Source organism: Chamaea fasciata, unplaced genomic scaffold (assembly GCF_029207755.1).
Source record: "Chamaea fasciata isolate MVZ Bird 193981 ecotype frontalis unplaced genomic scaffold, bChaFas1.0.hap1 SCAF_3, whole genome shotgun sequence".
NCBI lineage: Eukaryota > Metazoa > Chordata > Aves > Passeriformes > Sylviidae > Chamaea > Chamaea fasciata.
In genome coordinates, this window is record NW_027094088.1 from 95,672,926 (window position 1) to 95,690,842 (window position 17,917).

Sequence of the window (17,917 nt, forward strand, 5' to 3'; positions counted from 1 at the left end):
GGTGTTGATAATACAGTAGAAAATTTTAAGTAGCCCAATCGGTTCTTAAATCTAGAAGACAGCTGAAGATGAAGAAACCTATGGGATAAGTACGAAATTCTGGGAACTAAAGCTGCAGCACTTCCTCCACGCTCTTTGAGGCAGCTGGGAGGGATGTACCTACCCAGCCCACAGATATTGCAGTATCCATGGAGAGATTCTGCAGCTTTTGGGGCATCATCAGCATAAGGCTGGTAAAATCATGCAGAAGTTTGATTGCTTTACATGCATCCTTCACACTTCAGCTCCTTAGAAATATTTTTTCCACCCACATATCTCAAAAGAGGAGACAATAGCACAAAGCTGGATACAACTTCACATAAACGCAGAATCCTTCATGGATGAAGAAAAGGAGCATAATCATATAAAATTGGTTCAAGGTCCTTTCCATATGAAAATTTAGGACAATTTTCTCTCTTTCTGTCCTTTCTGGCAGAGAATGGGGGGGGACAGAAACAAAGAACTAAGAATGATGTTATTTTGGAATCTAAGCTATACCTGGTACTTTTCCAAGTGTCCTGCCAAAAGGTGTACTACCAGTTTGGTAATGCACGTAGGGCTTCTGGTTTAATTTAAACTGATATTTACTAGTAAAAGCCTGCTGAAAAAACCAAGACTTACCGGTAAATATTAGTTTATTCCCAAAAGATACCAACTTTTTTCACACTGTTCTTAGACTTTGCACTCCAGCAGTCATCTTTACACCAAACAATGCCTAAGACAAAAATGAGCTTTTCAGCTTTACATGTATTTGCCAAAATAATTACCAACCCTCCCCCATGAAAACTGAGTGGGAAAAATACACTGTGAGAATTGGATCCAGAAGCCCTAATTCTAACTCTTCTTTAAAGGAGATATATATGTATATACAATGTATATAAATATAAATTCTCAGATTAGTTGAATGTGTGATGAAATCTGCATAAGAATAAGTATTATAGTGATTTCTAATACCTTAAAACCCGATCTGATGCCTGGTTTGATTTTGACACATCACAGTTCTGATGCTTCTCTTGAGCTTTAGCCAGTTTCTCTGCTGCAGCAATAGGACATCCAGAGAGGCTGCAATTACAGAAAGGAAATTTAATTGTCTTGTCCTGCATAGTTTCACATTATAGCACTGATCCAATTACTCCTTCTCCTCCTTAGCCAGCATCAGGAAGAATCTGAAGGAAAAGGGTTTCCAAAAATGTTTGGTCATGTGTATTTTCTCTAGAATAGACTTCCTTTCTTCTGCTTTCAAAGTAGCATGGTAAATCTTACATCTGCTCTTCTTCTCTCACAGTATATGGGTAGATTATTCATGGATGTCAGCCAGAGAACATACCAGTAGGAGAGGAGAATATAAACTGGAATCTACTGTGCAGCTGTGCTAGCAGACTTGTGACCTTTATGCATCTACAAATGTTGCCAATGAAATGGCTCCTGAAGACAATTAAATGACAACGCCATATAGGCCAAATCTTGTGCTGCTTCACACCTCATTCAGCTCCATTAACTCCAATCTTTTTGCTAGGCATATAAATGAGAGCAAAATTTTGCCTTGGATTGTTAAATCTATATGTCAACTGTCAGTGTTTGTTCATGAATTTCAGCCACTAAAGTATGCTTTCTAATAGTAGATGATGTAAAATCAAAAGCATTTCTGCACTGGAAATTCAATTAAATTTGTGAATGCTGAACTATTATTGAAGTGGCAATAATAAGCCTGATTCTTATGGAAAAGATTTAGAACTGTGAAAAATAAATATATTGATGCCAGCAGATGGTGCTCTTAGTGAAGCTGTAAAACCCTGTGACCTGACAATGGAGGGGTTCCTTTCCTTGTCATAGTCCATTGCATGATTATGTGACTGCAGCTCTCTGTGCTCTCCACAGGAATAGAAATTAAAATGAAAGGCAAATCAGTGCATTCCCAGATGTTCCCTTCTTTACAGGAAATAAGTGGAAAAAAAAGAAAAAAAGTAAAGTAGAGAAAAATGCCCCAAAAGCTGCAGAAAGAGGTGAGCACAGACTGCAGAGTGTTCCCCCCTGCCCGCCCTCATTGCCCTAGTTCTGCAGAGGGTGAGGGAGCTCTGTGCAGCTTTGGAGCGATGCCAGGGGGCAGCTGCGCTCCACTGACAGGCTCTTCCTCAGACACCTCAAATATTCGAGTGGATATTCAACCAGAAGTGAATGCTGCTTCAAGCAGCAGTAATTCCCATAAAGCCTTCTCAGAGGTTTTTGCTGCATCTACTGGCAGCATCACTGCAGAGTAGGGGTACCAGAGCTTACTGCAGAAAGGCTGGTACCCACAAGAGTCTTCTGGGGGAAATGCAGCTGATATGAGGGCCTGTAGTAACCCAGAGCTTGATAAGACTGAATGTCCAGTACCTGTAATCCCTTAAGACTTCACGCTACTACTAACAGTAAAAAGGAATTTAATAATAGGAATATTGCACATTCCTTATACCCTCTTATCCACATTTTTTTAATTTTTGATATTGTAAAGGAATAGGCAAGATTTTATTATTATTCTGTGGAAAAACTGTGATATGCAGAACACTAAAGTAACATTTTCAAATTTTGTTTGACAGAATTTAGTTGGCAATAGCATCCCTTTCCTAAGAATCCACTACTAATCTTAGGATACTATGGAAAAGTAGCTTTTTTCCTGGATTTTTTTTTTTAAATACAATATTTTTTCTAATATTCTGCCTTCTCATTTTCAAATGTAATGACACATTCTTAATGTTTCTTAAAGAGCCAAGATTGTAATTTGGTTTTAGCTGAATAAGTACTTCAGGATTGAGACTGTGGTCAGTAACAAAGCTAACACCTGTGTATTTAAAATACTGTTTCTCATGTATTAAAAATCCCCCATAATTTAGGATTAGAGTAGATTTTTTCATGCACTAGAAAATGATCTCTGAGGAGAGTGAAGTGTGAGGACAAGAACTCTGTCCTAGTCCTGATGACGTTGACAAAATCTTCTTTCTCCCTGCAACACACCCATGAGGACTCATACCACTTGTTTTGTACCACTGCTGTACAGCAAATATCAAAACAAAAAGAAAAAAAAAGTCCACTCAAAAAGATAAGGATGCTTAAAATGTCTTCTGTGGATCAATTCATCCATACTACAGCAAACGCACACTCTTTCTCCTCAGAAAATACATGAATAAATGTTACTCTTTAAAATGGATAAAGCACACGAAGCACCATCTGTCAATCCTCAGAACAGAACAATGACACACACTCACTCCCCCCCACCAGTGGACTGCTAGAAGGGCTGCAGTTCGGAGGCACTGTTCCCTCTAGATTGGTGTCCAGCGACGGCATCCTTACCTTCGGTGGGAATTCCTGTTGCTATTTACGTGGCCCCGGCCTGTGCAGCCTGGTGTAGGACACTTAAGAACATTTTCATGCATGGCAAGAACTTGACAAGGAGAGTAAGAGAAAACAGCAGAGTATGAAAACAAGAAAAAAAAAATCAAATCCCAGTATATATGAAACCATTTTAAAACAAAGCAGGATTCATTAACAACCAGCATTCCTCAAAATACACGTGACACACATAGCCAATAAAGCCTGATGAGGAAAGTAAGTATTGTGACCCTATGCTCATTAACACAGGGCAACAGTGAAAGTTATGGAGATTACAGAACCTATAAACAAATGCATCTCTGGTGCAACAGTGAAGCAGAAGACGCCCAACATCTTCTTCATACAAAACCACTGAGCAAAGATCAGCTCAACAGTAAAAGGTGAGCTAGCAACCATACAAAACAAAATTACAGACTGGGAAAATTCTTTCAAGAAATGTATGTATTCTTAATACATAGCTTTATAGACGTAGTATCAAACTCATGAGCTGAAAATCTGCTCTCAAGTTATACTGGTGGAACACTGATTTATTTCAAACGCACCTCAGTACAACCCTGAACAGAATTTAACCCTAACTATAAGGCAGCCCAATTGAGCTAGGGGCCAGTTCTGCTCGCTTCCACATAGATACATCATTCATATCTATATGGCAGGCAGAATGGATCCTTTAGCTTTCACTTGTATTCTCTACACATGTGATTTATTTTTTTCCAAAATACTAAGAACCAAAATTAAGCACTTAAAAATTGAGGGATGGCAGAAAAAAAAATGTAAAAAATAAATAAGTGGTACAAGCTTAAGCAAGTAAACTGATTTACATCCGCATCCACTGCAAGCTGGATGGAAAACTTACTCCAAGGCTGCTCAGAGCAGTACCCCTCTAAATCATAAAGCTCATGCTATGAAGGGCCAAATTATCAAGAACTTTTTGGGAACACTGAAGAGTTTTTTATGACATGAGGCACATCTGTATCCATGTCTCAGAGCTGGATGGCAGTGCATCACTCAATGGAAAAAGACCATCCAGCCCTTGTGAAGTTCTCATTTTCTCACACAAGAAGTGGTCTGGAAGCCTGTATTTAGTTCTCACTCAAGAAAAGAAAAAAAAAAGGAAAAAAAAATCTAATAAAATCAATAGATACCTTGACTGAGTAAAGAACTGAATAAAAGCTGTTCAGAGACTTGAGAATTAAACCATGTATACTTATTAAAAGACAACCATCATCATCATCACCCCATCATCAGTGTGATAAAATGTGTATAGATGCAAAAGCTTCACTCTGAAATTCCTAATATTTAAAGCTGTTCTTGAAACATGCTTCACAAGGCCAACATCACAGAAAAAAAAAAGATGAGCTCACCTTTGTCATTTTAGTAGATACAAGAGCATGCAAACAGTTTAAAGCTATATTCTTCTTTGATTTACAAAGTCTTCTAAAGAGCTTTTTATTTACCATTTGAAAAAATTATAGAACTTTGATCAACTAAATAAATATTTGTATTTCAGAAAATTACAGGGTCTTGGAAAGCAGAGAAATTACTTTGTTTTTTGTACTGTATTCAGAGACCAACCAAACTACAGCGAAGTTCCCTAAAGCACTTCCTCATCACTTAACTTCTGGAAAAAGCCACTGTACTATGGAAGAGGAGACTTTTTATGTCTGCCACTCTTACACTGCTAATCTACTTCTATTTTCCTGTCCATCAGAATCTATTTTCCTTTGGAAACTGGGGACCACTTTAGTTCTGACCGTCTTTATAACATTTCCTTAAGGCTGCTGCAAATTCACTGAGATTAAGTCTGTAACTGCTGATGGACAGTGAGGATTTTAGGTCCATATGGAATGGAATCCATAACTCCATTTTAAAACTGGTGTGAAAGAGAATTGGATCTTAGCTAGACACTTCCCGATGAAAACCAGCACAGTGTAATTAGCTTCAAGAGAACTATGCTGATTTCTCTAGCCAAGGAAGTGACTTCCAGAAATGAAGCCCTCTGCCTTCAGCTGGGTGTCCACGAGCTCATATGGGTGAACTTCCTACGCAGGGAATTTGCTGACGTGGCAGGAAGTTCAACCCATGTGACTGACAGGGGTTGTTTGCTCAAAATCCTGAATTCTGTAACTAAGTAAACAGCCAAATTATTATTTTTTATAATCTGTACTAGTTTAATATAAATTATGTTTCAGACGCAACAATAACAAAGGAAAAGGGTTGCAAGTTTTTTCAGGAATAGTTATTCCTGTACAAGACAATAAGGACATTTGATGTGACATTAGCACGCAGAAGCAAAAGCAGTGCACATCTTCTGGAAACCTTTTTCTCTGTTGTCGAAATATGTCTATTAAAAAATAGCCTAGGATTCTCAAAATCAAAGAATACAGCTTTAAAAGTTGTTCTTTTAGTGTAAAGTTAGTAAAGAATGGAAAAGATGGAATAAAGGAAAAAGTATAACACAGAACAGTTGACTAAGTTGAGACAAACCATACTGAAAAATGAAATTAATTTTTTAAATAAAAGATTTAAAAAGCATGCTAGAAAAGTTTTTGTAGTTTTATCCCCAGTTTCCATGAAAGAATGTGAACTTACTTTCTGGAGGGACCCTATCTTTGTGTGGGCATCCTGACAAACTGCGGTGATGGGGGTAAAGCCCCGTTACATGGCCAGTTCCATCACACCCAGGGGTAGGACATTTGCTCTCTTTCTTTTCTGTTCTTGAGGGATCTATAATTTACAACAAATGTGTCAAGTGAATGAGTTTTTTCACATTTCTGTAAGAAGGTTCATTTAATCATGTCATTTACTCTTTGGTAAATGTTATTATGAAAACTGGAAAAAAAAAAAGCCCTTCTACTTCTTATCACAGTTCTGTCACTTTTATCCTGTTATCTTCTTCTCAGACTGCAGGCTCCCATGATCATGGCAATATCCATTCACAATGATTGGAAAATGACCTTTTTATAGCAAAGCTGTACCATTGTCAATCAATGTTCTGCTGGCAAGCATTAGCTCAAGGGTGCAAGGTCATTTAGAAACCGTTTAGTAGGAGTTTCCCTTCTTTACATTCTTATTTGCCTGTATTAAGGTCTGAAAATGTACTGTCATAACAGCTCAATGTCCTGAGAGTAGCAAACTCAGCTCTTCAGCAAAACGATTCTACAAAAATCCCTTTTCCAAGGTTCAATGAGGAAATGACTCTGGTTTTCTTTAAATTCCTTATGAAGTGGTAAAATTACATAAATATTCCTTTCTAGTCAATAAATTATGGTGGAGTAAACATTGTAATCATTATCTCTTACGCTGTAAATCTGGGCTACTACCAACATGCATATGTAACATTTGAATATTCATATGTTTGAAAGGTTAATGACCTTTTGGAATGTTGTTGGATTTTCTGACTACAAATCAAAGAAAAGTCTAACTAGACTTTTTTTTTTTTTCCCCACAAAATAAAGTTTTCTGCCAATAATGTAATGGAATACTGGTGACATTTATCCTGATTTAGAACTTTCTCATGCAACTTCATCTGCTTATTTCCTTTAACAGAATATGTGTAGAATATCTATTCTTCCAGATAAGCACATAATACAAATTACATCTTATCATCTTGACCATGGTTGCCAGGTTTTGGACATTATTGCTGATTTTCATACCAGTATTAAAGGGATAAAATTCAGGATACTTGAACTGCTACAATTTTGGCTCAAGATCACCAACATCTTTTTTAGTCCATCATTCTTTTCAATACCCAATCTGAACTATCCTAATTTAATAATTTTATGTTGCTCTTGTAATTTCTCTGCTTCAGTATTTATGCTTTCATTTCCATAAAATAAGATTTTGCTATTGTTTTCCAGTAAGCCTTTTTTTTTTTTACATTAAATTCCATCCCAGCTTCAACAAAAAGAACCCTCAGTACGATAGGAGGAAATTTCAGTACTTGTAGAACTTCACATACAACCCATTCTTTTAATCGTGAATCAATACAATCCAGAGTTTACATTCTGTTTTGGACTTATCTTTCCCTGATTTCCTTCTGGTAGGTTTTACATGTACTTTTACTTTTTAAGTTCTTCCAAAAGAGCTTCATTTTACAGAGAACCTTTAGCTCATTGTAATGACTCTCCATGTCTTAAATCCATTCTTAAAATATAATATCATACTTAAACCTTGTGTTTTGCAAATGGAATCCCTAATTATGAAAGTTTTATTTTACTTAACTTGTATGTGGACTGTAGAACACAGTTCTCTGTTCCATGCTCTTTAATGACAAATAAACATATAAATCTATCTCCAATGTGCTACACAGTTATCACAACACTCCTGGAAAGACCATAATCTCATGCATCAGGAAATTGAAGAAAGAGATCAAGAAGTTAAACCCAAGGCCACAGAAGGAGCATATGTCAGAGGAGGGAATTGAATTCCTGCCAGATAGGCCTGTGCTGAGACCACTAGAACAGCAAGCCCACAGCTACATACATACACAACTCTAAGCAACTCATCAAGTCAAGTACTTCAGGATGTGTAAAAGTATTAGATAAGCGAATAGATAATGTAAATGAAATATAAATTATGTAAATATAACAATATTCAAGGACTGCAAAAAATGTAGATGATTAATAGACCATAATGGCTTTTTATAGGCTTAAAACTAGAGGAACTTTAGCTACTCGACATTGTTAGAACTCCACCAAAGTCAGTGAAGGTATTGTAATTTAGAGCAGCTGAGGATCTAGACACTTGAATCCTACAGTGTCAAGCAAATCCTGCTCTGTATTCAAGTCTACGTCATAAAGTTATAGCACATATCAGATCCTTAAGAGCCTTTATGGTCTAATGAGTTAGAAAAGATGCTGTATACTACTCTTAATGATTTCAAAACTTGCATAAAATTGCACTTGCACAATTTCCCATTGCTTTTAATGGAAGACATTTGAGTAAACTTTTCACAGCTTTATACAAAGCACCGGACACTGCTTTGTAAATCCTCTTCTGCTATTTGGGAGAAATACTGCAGTTCTACTGAACTGTGCAACCTTTCCTCACTCCTTGCCACAATGGAAGTATTTCCTGAGTGAAGGTTTTCAAAGGACTTTAAAAGGTTTCAAAATGCATAAATTTCAGAAGAAAACCTGTTTAGAAAACTTGAAATGGCAGGGGGGGAAATGGCTAGTGGTCTCTTAATGGTTGTTTCAGTGATCTTTGAAACCAAGAGATAGCTCTCACTGCAAACCTGTGTTCCCAAGGAAGTTCCCACTTAACCATCATCTCTGTAGGTATCATACCTCACTGCAGGTATCTTCCAGCAGTATTTGGAAGATAGGTGACTGGAGAACAAATGATATAAGCACTATCTTACTTAAAGCTTCCTCTCTGAACAACTACCAGAATGTTTCCCACAGGTTTGTTTTGGTTTGTTTTTTGTTGTTGTTGTGGGGTTTTTTGTTTGGTTGGTTGTTTTGGGTTTTTTTTTATATAAGGGATTTTTAAAAAAAAATTTCATTAAAAAGGTGAAGAATGATCTACTCCACAAAGTTTCATGGTTCTAACTCCCACAGTATTTAGTCCCTGGTTGAGCCTTGAACCTATTATCAATTCAGCCTGCAGCTCCCAAGAAATAGGATAGTTCAAAGAAGCTATAGAATTTACTAAAATAGGATATCCATATATTTCTCACCATCAGAAATTATATAGGCTTTGTGGAGACAGCAGGCCTATATGCAAAACTGTTTTCCCAGCCCTATTTAGACTGGAAAGGCTGGACAATAGCAGAATTTAAAAACTGATCAAAAATTAATTTTTGTTTGCCATGTTTTCTGTGTTTTTAGAGACATGTACTCACAGGGAAATGCATCCATAATAGTCACATGTGAACAACATTTAGCACAACATCCACATGGCTATGCAGTAATACACTAACTAAATAAAGTTGTCTTCCCCAAATGCCCAAAGTTACTACAGCATACACTGGACTTTACTTCTGTGGTTAGAACAAACAAAACTTCACTAAAATACATTGCAGCAGTGTTTGACATCAGTAATTTACATGCTTTTCTAAAAGATTGATCATTACTTTTGTTTAAGATTGTGAAAAATGACCAAAACTTTCTTGGATCAAGATGTTGTCTGCCTACATGAATGTCACAGGCAGATTACTTTTTCAAAACAGGGATTTATAAAAAAAGAAAAAAATGCCCACCATCTCAATTGTAGAAAGCAAACCAAATATTTTTACAACAAATATAAGGTAAACCCAGTCCCTGTTTAGCATCTCTCAAGAAATACCACATCCTCAACTTCCACTAAAGTCAATGGGAATCTGGGGTGTTCAATGAATCTCAGGAGGTATTGAACACTTAATACAACATTGCCCTACATGTACAGATGTAAACACATTAAAGAGGGGTGTCATAATATAAACACACCATCACCATGATAATCCTGCAAATTAAAAGGCATTCTAAAGGTAACCTTTATTCTGTAGGGTTTTTTTTTTGTTTGGTTGGTTTGATTTTTATTGGGGTTTTTTTTGTTGTTTGGTTTTTTTGTTTGTTTGTTTGGGTTTTTTTGGGTTTTGTTTTGTTTTGTTTTGTTTTTTTGTTGTTGTTGTTGTTTTTCTTGTATTGAATTATGGTCAAGGCAGCACCTTAACTGTTTCCACAATGGAATGAAACCAGTGAAGTGGAATGCACATACGAAAGAAATTGCTATTGATCTCAGCCCAGGCCACACCATGCCTTGCATAGCAAATGGTTTCCATTACCTTACTATCTTAAGATAATTAATGTGCAGTCACTGCCCCTATCTTATGTTATCGGTCATTTTGATACTGTTCAATTTCTATCAGGCAATTCTACATTTTAGATGGGAGAGGCTTCATCAATATCTGTCATTTGATGATAATTTTATAAGTCACAATGCCACCTACCCAATCCAATCTGTAATGTATTCACTTCATAGCTGATTGACTATCTGCTACTAAAACCCCCCTCTTCAATATAGTTTGCAACACAATTCTCTTTTTTAATTATTACCATAAAATATATTAAAACCTTGAGAAAAATCTTTGCCTCTTTCAACATGATCTCTTGTTTTGTTTCCCTGAGAAGTTACTTTTTTAATGTAGCCAATGATATACTGTACATATTTCTAACACTACAGAATGAATTCTTTTATTTTCTAATCATAGTATGATGCTATTTTACAATCATGTCATACTACAATTTTAATAAAGTTCCCGTTATGTGGAATTAATAACTTCATTTCAGAAATCTATGCAAAAACTTAACATGTTAGCTCACACTTTCTCATGACATAACATACGGTATATAGAAATATTACCTTTACCATAATATGGCTTTTTGACATGGCCGTCACTTGGTTTAGGCTTCCTGTCATCTCCAGAAAGGTGTCTTGGAGACTGTTCCTCAAATGATCTCATATTATCCCTCCTTCCAGCTTCCACTGCCATTTTTTCTCTCATGGCTTTTGCTCTCTCAGTTTCCAAAGCAATTGCTTTCTCAAGCAGGGTTAAGTTACCTTTTGTCATATCAAACACTTCTTCAGACCTATCTGAAGTAATAGAGGTGGTATCATCGTCTCTTTCATGACAACCATCCTCCTTGGCACAGCTAGAAAAAGTCCTAGATCTGGGGCTCAACTGTTCTTCAAGCCTCATTAGGTTCATCATATCAGAGTAATTCCGGTCTGGTGTTCTTCCTTGGAAGTCATCTTCTTGCCTGACATGCTGACGAGTGTTCATGTTTTGCTGTTGATTTCTTTCCTGTGGGTTTGTCTCACTGAGTTTCCTAGCCAGATCAAAACACTGGTTCCTTAAGCACTCCAAACTGCTGAGACACACCTCTTCATCACTCTCCTCCACTATTTTTTCTGTAAGTCCATTGTTCACAGGCTTCCCTAGCATTACAAAGTTCATATTCCTATTGTCTTGCTGTGAAGTATTGTCTGCATAATTTCTGTCATTAATATTTTCTGAAAGAACTACACCATGTCCTTGTGCTAATAATTTAAGGGAGTCCACTGTTTCCCTAACAACATCACTGTCTAAATCTAAACTCAGCTCGCTTTTCCGACCGATATTTTCATTTTTGTCACTATCATCTTCCAGACTATTAGATGTATTGCTGTTCATTTCTGATTCTGTCCTGGCTCTGTATGCTGCATCCTCTGCAATTTTGCCAAGATTTAACAATGACTTGGCCACCAGTTCATCGTAATTATCATACTCATCATTATTGTTATCGTCTTTTTCTGTGTCTTGCATTATTCGAGTATTGTGACAATTCATTTGATGGTCTTCTGTATAAAAAACAGAAACAAAGAAAGAAACAAAGAAAGAAAGAAAAAGGAAAAGAAAAGAAAAAAGTGGCTACAATTGGAACTGTTGTTGCATTTGCACGGACAGAAAACAAACTGCATGTCAAATATTGTTAATCATACAGCAATTTTAGAACACTATGGCTGACCCATTTGAACTGAGTTCTCTATAGTCCATAGAGCACTTTTTGTTTATTTGCTATTCACATGAATTTCTTTCCCAGAACTGATAAGAGAAAGGCAATCAAAATGCTAATTACTACTACTGCTAAATATTAAGGCATAAACACTTATGTTTCTCCTTTCACTTCTATATTCAGTTTTATGGGATTTATTACAATCACATTATTCAGATTACATAATTGCCTATGTTTCCAACTTTTCTCACTCCTGTACTTCCTGTAAATATGGTAGATGGCAAACGAGTGAGTACTACTGAATGTATTCTCTTACTGATGAATGCCATTCACCAAATGAGTATACTCCAAGAAGGCAAATGTCACATTTTTAACACCATACACACAGTTAACACTAGTTAATCAGTAGCTATATACAAAGATTAAAATGGCATTTTACTTAGTGTATCCATCAGTAAAATCAAAATCTCTCAGTTAACTGTGGAGAAGTTAAGAATTTTAAAAGAATTGTTACATGAAAGGAGGATAGAAGAAATTATATGCACAATATAATTTTAAGTAAATATGCTAGCCCAAATTTTATAGTCACATATGTATGATAGGGCTGTTATTTACTGTCCTGTGTACTGGAACTGAATGGTGCAGAGTTACCACATTTTACTCAGCTTTTTCTAGTAATTATTAGGGAGAGCTTACTAAGATGGAGCCAATGAGAGGCCCTGAAGAGGAGATTGACTTCACCTAACTCTCGACATGAGCAAGGCAGACATCTACATCTACACCCATGGTTTGGTCCTTAGTCAGTAAGAGAAGCAGACACTTTACAGACACAGCCCACCTGATCTGGTTAAGATATCCTCTTGAGAATAAAACTAATGACCGCTACAAGTGCCTGTTTCTCTTCATTGACAACAAAGGGACACAGACTTGATGCCCACCTTAAAGATACCCATATTCAGTCAGATGAATATCATCCAGAGCGCATCTTCTGGTATCTCATCTTCACACAGAAGTTATGTCATTATTAGACCCAGTCTTAAAACACACATTCATAATAATGGAGTATTGAACACTGCATAACTTGTATTGTGATAATCGGCTACCCAAGCTATATTTCAACATTTTCCAGCACCGGAAAAGAAAGTTCCTAGATCTGTCATTACAGTGACATGCTAGGCCAGTTTTTCAGCTGGTGCAAACTGAAAGAACCAGTAGAGCTAGGATAATTAACACCTGCTCAAGAGCTAGTCCATCAACTTCTGATAGCATCTTCTCAGCTTAGATGTATTTTCAACACTAGTACACCTAAACACATAGCAATTTCTAAAGTGTGGCTCATAATTTGGGTTAAACAAACCAAAGTGGGAAATTTCAGGTAGTAGGTGGCTTGTGCACTAACATTTTGGTAATAGGAAATAACGTTTGATAAAAATAGTTTTTATGTTGGCAGACAAGATAATAAATCGAGAGTTGTAAATACAAAGCTAAACAGCACAATAATTAATATTTCAGCCACAAGATAGTATTTCTTCTACACAGTGGTTAGGGATCCTGGGATGATAGTAGGCTGTAGTTAAGCAGCAGAACCGGTTGATGACTAGGCTATGTCTAGAAAAAAAATGCTCTAATGGTAAAATATTTTATCTTACATATTATCTGCTTGAATACAGAGGAAAGACAATTAATAAGGAAGATCGTATGGTATTTCTACATCACAAGATATTCCAAGCCAGTAGAGGGTTATCTGTTTATCATAAAAGGTGGTTTTATTTTAGTTGCTATTTTTTCAAGATCATCATAATTCACATTTATGTTTCAGTGCCACAAAAATTAAGGGTATCAGAGTATCAGATTTTCAGTGTACAAGTAAGGACTGCCACTTACACTTCCTATTTGAAAAATGTCCATATTTAATAACTGAATAGAAGAAGGCAATGAAGGATTAGTGGATGACTAGTCTGTGCTATTGGAAAAGCAAATACACTAATAATTTTCTAAAGTCAAATGTACAAACAAGTCCCAAATTAATTTAAATATTAAGGATAAAACCTGGTGCCAAGGAGATTGTTTCATAGAAACGGAGGCTTTTGTGGGGTGCTTCTTGTAATTACACTGATGGGCAGTCAGATGCAGCAAAGGAACATCAAAGCAATTAAAGAAGCAATAAGCTACAGCTCCAAAATTGCCAGTGCCTTCAAGTTTAGGATGAGGTATCAACAAAAACTGGTGAAATCAGTCCAAATCTAGCTGTAATATGATATTGAAATGCAAAGTAGAAAATAAAAATTCTTAAGTCATCCTCAGAACTGCTTAGGTACGCAGTGACTGTTCTAGGCCAACTTTTGAAATGTGGAAAGTTTCAGGGACTGTTTCTTAAAAGGGGGGGGGGGGGGGGGGTGTTGGTAAATGATCACCAAGGGGAGGAATATGTTATACCTTGCCTCCACAAGTGAAAAGTCAAAATATGAATCGTGTATTGTATGACAGAAGACATCTAAATTCCCTTTGAGCAGGTAAGCTGGGTGAAAACTGTAACTACAGTATTTTTTATTCTGTTTGTTTGGCAATATCCTTTTCTGGTCTCCCATCCATTCAGTCAGAAAATGAAGAAGGAAAACATAGTGGAAGAGAAGAAAGTGCAAAGCACTAATCTCAGATGAGAGAGGTGGAAAAGCAAAATACTTAAGTTTCATTTCTCATAATTTTAATTTTTGGGCTTTTTTTGCATCTCCTTTCTTTAACGACTATTTTACTCATGTCTCTTATCTCCATGCAGCAGTTAATGTTAATGAGGAAGATATTTATGTATGTCATGTCATCTCCTCAATAACAGTTGGATTCTAAGCTTGCTCTGGTGACGCACCTGTATCATCTGTTTATCAACATGAAATTTGAAATACTGAATAAGTTTGTGTATTAGTTAAGGGTCTTCTAGGAAGTATGTTACACTAGCAGCTCTATGAGAACTATATGCCTTTTCTTTGATTCAGCTCTGTAAAATTTAATCCTGTTTTCCTTTCACATTTCTGTGATTCCTTAGATTTGATCCTTAACTCAGTAACTATCTTTACAGTGTGCTATTTAATGGCTGTCTGTTAAATGACTGCAAAACCCAGAGAGGTAGAACATTTACTCTACCCCTCGCATAAGTTTTGGAACCAGCAAAGCAAACTGAAGGTTTTATTTTGTGAAGAGATTGAGTTTATCTCACAACGACACAAGCTAGCCAGTTTAGGTGAAGAATGCACAGCTGTAATATATCCTTTTTATGTTAACTTTAGGGCTGCATGGACAAAGAATACACAACACAGTTTAAAAAGAATATCAGATTATTCTGGCCCTCTTCCACAAAATATCATGACAATTTAGATATTCTAGATTGTAAATTTGTTCTTTTTAACTCCCAGCAGATATAACAAATGGCAGGAGGAAATTATAATGGAGTAGTGTAGAACAGCTACTAAGAGCTGGAAGCCTTTAGCCATTTCGACAGAAGTGCATTTGTATTGCGCTAAAAAAAAGTGAATAATTTGATTTCTTATTGCACCTTTCATCCAAGGATCTCAAAGCACTTTACAAACATTATTTTAAAAAGCCTCACAACACCCCTGTGAGGTAGGTATTTTAACCCCATTTTACAGATGGGAAATTGAGACACAGAGAAATTGAGTGACTCTTTCCATATCATACCAGGAGTCACGGGAGAATAAGAATTATATCCTCTACATCCTTGACTGTTTCCTCCTTTTGTTCCTATCACATCCAATTTTAAGCAATATTTTGTCAGAAGAAATGGCTTGCTGGTTTTAGTGTAGGGAGTCATGCAAAACAGCACCTTCCTTTTGAAAAGGAAAAGATGGAGAGATTCTGCAGAGAGAGGCAATGATACTTCAGAAATAGCACCTACATTACTACCAAAGGACAAAGACTTCAGAAACAAGACTTCCCAGATCTGTGGTCTGTGTATCAAATTACTCACTTTTCTTCCAAGCATGGGAAAACATGATGGCTAAGAAGCGAAACCTACATGTGGTCACACAGGCTTCCTGCCCAGATGGATGGTTTCATTACCTAGGCAGCGTTTCCTGATTTAAAACACTTCACTGCTCTTGCCACTGCTACTCGTCAATTCCTGAGTGCTCAGCACATGATATTACTGCATCACCATTCTTTTCTCTTTAAGCTGTAATGCAAAGTACACATCTCCACATTACAGTCTCTGATAGCTGGCCTATGAGAAACATTTAGCAAGACAATGTCGGCACAAATGAATTCCAAATCTTAGAAAGTTACAGCATAATACAGGGAGGGGGGATCGTTTGTACATTGCTGTCTTGGGGAAAATCTTGTGAGTAAGGAAACTGAAGAGGTGGAAAACTTGATTATCATAACAATTGGTTCCTTTATGGGCCTTACATACTTAACGGAAGTCAAAAGAAAAAGATAACTGTTCACTTAGTTGATTGATTCTCTCTAGCCATTCCATTTTTTTTCCACTTCTCCCCCTCAGCCTGCTACAACTACTTACAAGAGTAATAATACTGGGACTTTTTGTTTAGACTCTCCTACAATTATAGTATTCAATTAATAACCAATGATCAAAGTAAAATAAATGGAGATTAGAAGTCATTAAGTGTGGCAAAAAAGTTCTGAGCTGAAGAACACAGCACGTTACAGTACGAGTCAGTTTTATAAATTAATAGTGAGGACTAAAGTGCATCAAGCCCATACAGACTTTTAAATATGCACAATTTGCCACCTTAAGTACCTTTTCATTCCTTTTTTTTCTGTCATGTTTTGATTTTTAAATTTTTTATAGGTTCCACTTTTTATCTGGCTTTGCTTGCTGAAAATTTAAGTGCTACCTTATTTTTTTCTTTTTTTTTTTTTTTTTTTTAATTTTCCCAAGGGATCAAAAGTGATTACAGATCTGAATTTCTTTCCTTTTGTGGAGTGATTACTAACATAAAAAGACCAACACATAAAGATACTCCTTTTTAATTCATCTTCTTGCCATTTAAACACATTTTAAAAAGAATATTAATAAATTATTTTGGCATAAAAGCATTTTCAAGATTTAGTTTTCTGTACAAATCAGTGTATTCTTGTCTAAAGGCAGAGGTGGGTTCACATAACCAATGCCCTGAAAAACTACTCCTTTTTTTGCGTTTTGTATGACCTATTATTATGCCTCTGTTTACGTCACACCTGCACGAATAGCATCCTGATCTACAAAAGTTCACAGTAAGTATTGGTAGAATAAGATGTTCTTATTTGGGTTATTTCTATTAATATGAAGACAGAGAGCAACAGGTAACACAGAGCAACATAGGTTAAAATTTTTCTGTCATTTGTTATTCACCCGTTTTCCCAATACAAATCCCTACAAGCTACCTGTATAAGTACAGTTTTGGAAAAGGATCTGATATCTGACAGCTCCTCCTGACAAGATCATGACTGAGGTAATTTTGCTTCAAGTGCCAGACTGCAAGAGCTTCTTAAAAGTTATCTAGGTTCTGACTCAAGCCAATATGTTTAAGATTTTGTCATTTCACCACAAGATACTGCTTGTCTTTCTTTGATCTTGAGATATTGTCACATGCTAGTGACAGTGCACTGGTGCCATGGAATCACTCAGTAGCTGAGGCTGGGAGGAACCTAGGGAGGCTCTGTGGTCCAACACCTGCTCAAAAAAAGGGCCAATTCTGTTGAGCAATTATCAGGGTCCTGTTCTGTTAGTTCAGCTTTCAAGGTCTTCCAGGATAGAAATACCACAGCATCTCTGGGAAATCTATTCCAGTGTTTGACCACTGTCACGGTGAGAAATTCATTCCTATTTCTAAGTGGGTTTTTTTTTGTTACAACTTGTGTCTTGTCTCTTATTCTTAAGCTACACAAATCTACACTCTCCGTACAAGTAGCTGAAGCCTAAGTTCTCCCCATAGTTTTTTCTTCCTCAAGTGAACAAACTGGTTTTTTTCAGTATTTCTGCACATCATATGGTCCATCTCCTTAATCACCCTGGTTTCTCATCA

The 17,917-nt window shown here is 36.5% G+C and overlaps 1 protein-coding gene across 13 annotated transcripts in view; it reads right to left on the minus strand.

Annotated features, from left to right (window-relative positions):
- MYT1L (myelin transcription factor 1 like) overlaps window positions 1-17,917 on the minus strand; it is a 303,729-nt gene that overhangs the window by 71,430 nt on the left and 214,382 nt on the right. For 5 of the 13 annotated variants that reach the window (XM_066179854.1, XM_066179850.1, XM_066179847.1 and 2 more), the window contains exons 7-10: window positions 10,750-11,727; window positions 5,995-6,129; window positions 3,367-3,457; window positions 994-1,101 (exon numbers count right to left, since the gene is read on the minus strand). In XM_066179854.1, the coding sequence (XP_066035951.1) occupies window positions 994-1,101; window positions 3,367-3,457; window positions 5,995-6,129; window positions 10,750-11,727 (1,312 nt within the window). The remainder of the gene's footprint in view (window positions 1-993; window positions 1,102-3,366; window positions 3,458-5,994; window positions 6,130-10,749; window positions 11,728-17,917) is intronic. The other 8 variants (XM_066179856.1, XM_066179852.1, XM_066179855.1 and 5 more) reach the window with 5 other exon arrangements.